Source organism: Triticum dicoccoides, chromosome 1A (genome assembly GCF_002162155.2).
Source record: "Triticum dicoccoides isolate Atlit2015 ecotype Zavitan chromosome 1A, WEW_v2.0, whole genome shotgun sequence".
Lineage (NCBI taxonomy): Eukaryota > Viridiplantae > Streptophyta > Magnoliopsida > Poales > Poaceae > Triticum > Triticum dicoccoides.
Genome location: NC_041380.1, coordinates 517509278 through 517514870, shown reverse-complemented (window position 1 = coordinate 517514870; position 5593 = coordinate 517509278). Strand labels below are relative to the sequence as shown.

Sequence of the window (5593 nt, the reverse complement as noted above, 5' to 3'; positions counted from 1 at the left end):
CACGTAGGTTTACGTAGGTGTTGCACGTAGGTGTAGCAAAGCCCCGGTTTCTTGGGGGGTGGGGGGTGGGGACTGGGGGTGTCTTGGGGGAGTCGGTACGTACCGGGAATTCCGTAGGAGGTGGGCCGTAAGTATTGTACGAGCATGGCCCGTAAGTACCGTACATGCATATAGCTGTTGGGATTGTGGTAAGTGATAGTGGCAACATTTGATGACTTTGATTTGGTGATGCTTTCCGAGTACCAAATCTTTGAGTCGCAGCGTGAAACCCCAGACCCTGGTTGATCATACTTGTAACTAAATGTTTCGGGGTCTTTAGCTTATTGGTGGCATTGCTCGAACTCAATCTTCTGAGTGAAAACCCAAAATCTGTCATTTGCCGGCTGAATCCGGCGACAATGGTGGTAGAGCGATGTTTCCTTTCTGTAAGTGTTATTGATGAAGAATCTTCCTCCTTGTCCATATGTTGTTAGGAGATGGTTGGTATCGATAGTCATTGTTGTAGCTCGCTGGTAGTTTTTTCTTTGACATTTTAAGATTTTGTGTGTGTTCATGTAAAGGCCAGGTGTATGTTCACTGTGCTTTTATCCTCTCGATATTTCATTTTAAGTCGGTAAAATTCACCCTTGGTCAAAAATGAAAATACATGCATGATGTGCTGAGATCGGAAATAAACAAGCACCTCAGGCCTAAGAGCATCTACAGCCGGACGCTCCAAACCCGCCTCAAATGCCCGGGACTGGATGTTACCGAGGTTAGTCGAGGGGTGAGTCCGTAGAGAGAATTCCGTATGAGGTGGCACACGTAAGTAATGTGCGAGAATGGTCACCACTTCTGTGGCATCTCATACAAGACCGTGCACGCATGTAGCGTTTGGGATTGTGGTTAAGTACTAGCGACAACACATGATGAATTCATTCGGTGGTGCTTCCCAAGTATCCATCGAGTTGCAGGATGAAATCCCTAGGCCAGACGCTAGTTGATCATACTTGTAACTGAGTGTTTTTGGTCATTATCTTGTTGAAGGCATTGCTCGGACTCAATGTTCAGCTAGAATGGCGGCATAGAGCCGTTTTCTTCCCGAAGGCATTGTTGATGAAGAATCTTCCTCGTCGATATGTTGTCAGGAGATGGTTGGTGTCGATTGTCGTTGTCTCAATGTTTTGATCTTTTATTTTTATTTTTCCGTGCACATGCTTATTAGCCATGTTCATCTTAATTGTGCAAAAGCTAGATGTATGCTCATCGTGTTTATGTCCTCTCAATCTTTCATTTGAAGTCAGTAAAAATTCAGCCATGGTCAAAAAAATACATGCATGCACGATGTGCTGAGATCGGAAAGAAACAAGCACCTCAGCCCAGGCCTAACCAACCGAGGAATACCGGCTCGATTCGCATGTTCGTTTGCAGCGAAAAAGGTCGTAAAGCTACGGGCTAGTGTTCTTGTGGGCGCATGCGCGACCTATGTGCAAAAGGAGATCGGTCCATCCATCCAGCATGGGAGCTGGAGGCAAGCTGCATGCATGCTAGCTAGGCTGGTCGTATCTCAGTTGTCGTAGATAAGAGTAGATATCAATTGCTAGGGGGGCAAAATAGAGGAAGAAGCTGCAGAAGCTGGGTTGGTTCGGCTGGAAAGCAAACCAGCTAGGCCGGTAGGGCAACGGTACCACGGCTGTCACCGTGCACGTACGTCTGGCCGGTCTCATCAAGGTAGATCGCCGAAAAGTGGGAGAAGGGAGGCGCCCAGTGAATGCTGGAGATGACCAGGAGGAGGATCCTCTGACATTCGGCACCCTGTCGTTCTTCCATTGACATGACCCATAGGAAAACTGGTTCACATGTCACTGGGACACACAGCACGGCAGAGGAATCCAGCACGACCAAGAGTTGCCCGGCCACATATAGTTGCACTCAAAATTTTGCTTCTTTTCCATTCAAAGATAGGGTGATCCTCTCTCGATTTCCATTAATAGAAACCAAAAGCTACAATTATTCAACACACAACACCACCGAAAGCATAGTCGTTGCACTCAGCAGTACACAAATGGAAATCGGTTTGCAGATCATCGATCGTGCATGGTAGCGAGCGCAAGTCCAACCACGAACCCCCCTCCTTCGGCGCGCGCGTGCACGCCCTGCCGCCCATGCGCGCACCACCACCAGTCCACCACCACGCTTCTTGACACTGTAGTACATCTTTGGCTCCCATGCCAGCCTATAAATCCATGTACGCGCGCTCCTCACTCTCTCAAACCCAACTGCCACTAACTGTCCAGCTCCTCTGCTCATCTACTCCAGTATAGCACAGCGTCCAAGCTAGCTAGCTAGTGGCTAGATTCCCGGGACAGCGCTCGATCGCGCCTCGGCCTTCCTCTGGGCGTCCATATATAAGCAGGCCCAGTGATCCGAGAGTACTCCATCCTTGAGCTGAATCTAACCAACGCGAGCAAGTTCATCAGCTTGCAACGCTTTGCTCTAATGGAGGCCCGGACCGCCATTGCGCTGCTCCTCGCGCTCGTGGTCGCCGCGAGCTTCCTCTGCGACGGCGTCCACAGCCGCCACCACCACCACACCAAGCGCCACTCCGTGCGGCCGCCGTCCCACGCACCCGGGCCTGCGGGACCGAGGAGGGCACCTTCACCTAAGCATGGGTCTCCGTCTGCACCACCGCCGGCCAGGACGCCACCGTCAGCCCCTCCAATGCCGGGCGCGCCCGCGCCGGCCCCGTCCGACGATGGCGACAACGTGTACGACGTCATCAAGGACTTCGGCGCGGTCGGGGACGGCGTGACGGACGACACGGACGCGATCAAGACCGCGTGGGACACGGCGTGCCAGGACGACGGGGAGGGCGTCGTCCTCGCGGCCGCCGGGCACTCGTTCCTGGTGCACACCACCACCTTCACCGGGCCGTGCCAGGGCAGCGTCACGCTGCAGATCGACGGCACGATCGTGGCGCCCAGCGAGCCCACCACGTGGCCGGCCAACAGCAAGCGCAACTGGCTGGTGTTCTACAAGGCCGACGGCATGGCGCTGCGCGGCTCCGGGCTCATCGACGGCAAGGGCCAGAAGTGGTGGGATCTCCCCTGCAAGCCTCACAAGGGAGGAAGCACCCACGGACCTTGTGACAGCCCGGTGGTGAGTGGCCTAACCCAGCCACGTACTGCTGCTTCAGGCCTTTAACAGTATTTTTAATGGCCAGTAAGTGCTAAACGCCGGACGTTGATCTCCTGTGCAGGCGCTTAGGTTTTTCATGAGCAACAACGTGACGGTGCAAGGGCTCAGAGTGCAGGACAGCCCGGAGTTCCACTTCCGGTTCGACAGCTGCCGCGGCGTGCACGTCGACAGCCTCTCCATTAGCTCCCCGGCGCTGAGCCCCAACACCGACGGCATCCACGTCGAGAACACCCAGGACGTGCTCATCACCAACACCGTCGTCTCCAACGGCGACGACTGTGTCTCCATCGGCGCCGGCACCCTCAACGTCCACATCGAGAACGTCACCTGCGGCCCCGGCCACGGCATCAGGTTCGCATCCACTTCATTCCTCGTCGTAGCTTTTCTTCGGATGTTATATATACTCCACTCCGGTGGCATTGGCTGACATTGGGTGCTCGCTCTCGTTGCAGCATCGGGAGCCTGGGAAAGCAGGGGTCGCGGGCGTGCGTGGCCAACATCACGGTGCGGAACGCGGTGATCCGGCACTCGGACAACGGCGTGAGGATCAAGACGTGGCAGGGCGGCTCCGGGTCGGTGTCGGCGGTGACCTTCGAGAACGTGCGCATGGACGCCGTGCGCAACCCCATCATCATCGACCAGTACTACTGCCTCACCAAGAGCTGCGAGAACGCCACCACCGCCGTCTTCGTCTCCGACATCACCTACGCCGGCATCCGGGGCACCTACGACGTGCGCGGCCCGCCCATCCACTTCGGCTGCAGCGACGCCGTGCCCTGCACCAACATCACCCTCTCCGGCGTCGAGCTGCTGCCCGCCTCCGGCGACACCGTCGACAGCCCCTTCTGCTGGAACGTCTACGGCAACACCACCACGCCCATTGTGCCGCCGGTGGCGTGCCTCATAGAGGGCGTGCCCAGGAACGTGGATGAAGCTAGCAGCTTGAAGTGTTACTGATGAGCGACGTCAAGCCGTCGCACGCCCCTTATAGATGAGGAAGTAATTAAAACCAGAGAAAATATATTAGGCCAGACAAAAAACTTAGTTAAAGCATGGTCGTGTGTAGTATAAATTACCTATATATTGTATATAGAAAGATGAAAATGTAACAGTATGAGATGATTTGCGTGACAGTTACCAGAATATACAGCAGAATGTTCTGTAACTTTTGTTACCATATATTACTTCTTTCTTGTCAACTTATAGTGTATGTAATATTTTTCAAGAAAATAAACTCTATAATAACTTTTTTTAGAGAAACTTCCATTATTCAACATTCGCAATGGCAGTACAAGGACACAAGAAAAATTATATACAGGTTCGTAGACCACCGGGCAAGAAGAAGGCGCACCGCCGTCATTGTCCCCCTCTCACCGAAGCCAAGAAAATTAGTTGTAGTAGACACTCGAGAGTCGTCATGCTAAGGATCAGCACACCAGAACAGCAACCGCCACAGATGAAGAGAAGTGGCGCCGTGTATTCATAGGCATGAGTGTATGTATGTGTTTGCGAGCATCGCGTCTGTAATGTGTTTCTTAATTTATTTATTTTTGGATATACCTCATCAATTTTTTCTACTAGCACATGAATCAGCTCGGAATTCCATCTAGAGTTTTCTAACGAAAAATATTTTTGTGAAGTCTGTGAACAAGTACCCTTATGGCTTTATGAAATCTATAATTCCGTGTTGTGGCCCTGAAAGATGGTCTATGGACATGAACATAATTTTTATTATTTATGTGTTCTTTGTACTGCCATGGAATAATGAATGGATTGAAAATTTCCTCAGAAAAAAGGATTAGACCCTTCTTTAAGCTCTGGAATCATCAGAACCATGATCAAGCTCGGTGGCACATTTTCCGCAGGATCTAGCATAGTTCCGCGCATCTCTGTCAACAATGTATTCATAGACTACTTGCTGATGACAAACTTTGTTTTCCGTTAGCTCCCCGTCCACAGACCCCTTCCCGCACGGCCACAACTTATAAAACCCAAATTGACAAAGGGAGCACTGTGGACCTCAAACATTATCAAGGATTCAAGGTACAATAATAGATACTACATGGCCTAGCAAAAGGCACAATAAAGGTATCACCGAATGTGCGGCAAGAATTAAACAAAAGCAATCCGGGGCCTCGCAACGCATGCCTAATAACTTTGTGTCCTGATAACGCCACCCACATAACAGAGCGAGAGAAAGGCGTGCGACGACTCTAGACGACTTAACAAGCTAGTATGCCCCCTCAAAAGCAAACTAATAGTAACTGTATTTACAACACTTTCTATATATTTTTTGCGAGAAAAACACTTGCTATCTTATTTTTTAAAACACAATCCAGACACAAGCGCTCATATATACGTGCATACGGTCACTCATATGAACGCGCACACGCACACCCTATCATATGAGCACCTT

General features: G+C 51.3%; 1 protein-coding gene across 1 annotated transcript; it reads left to right on the top strand.

Annotated features, from left to right (window-relative positions):
• Window positions 1–2242: 2242 nt before the first annotated feature.
• LOC119284922 (polygalacturonase At1g48100-like) lies at window positions 2243–4361 on the top strand. Its single transcript, XM_037564112.1, has 3 exons — window positions 2243–3138; window positions 3239–3528; window positions 3630–4361. The coding sequence occupies exons 1-3, from the start codon at window positions 2479–2481 to the stop codon at window positions 4132–4134; spliced, it is 1455 nt and encodes a 484-aa protein (XP_037420009.1). The 5' UTR covers window positions 2243–2478; the 3' UTR covers window positions 4135–4361.
• The last annotated feature ends 1232 nt before the right edge of the window (window positions 4362–5593 follow it).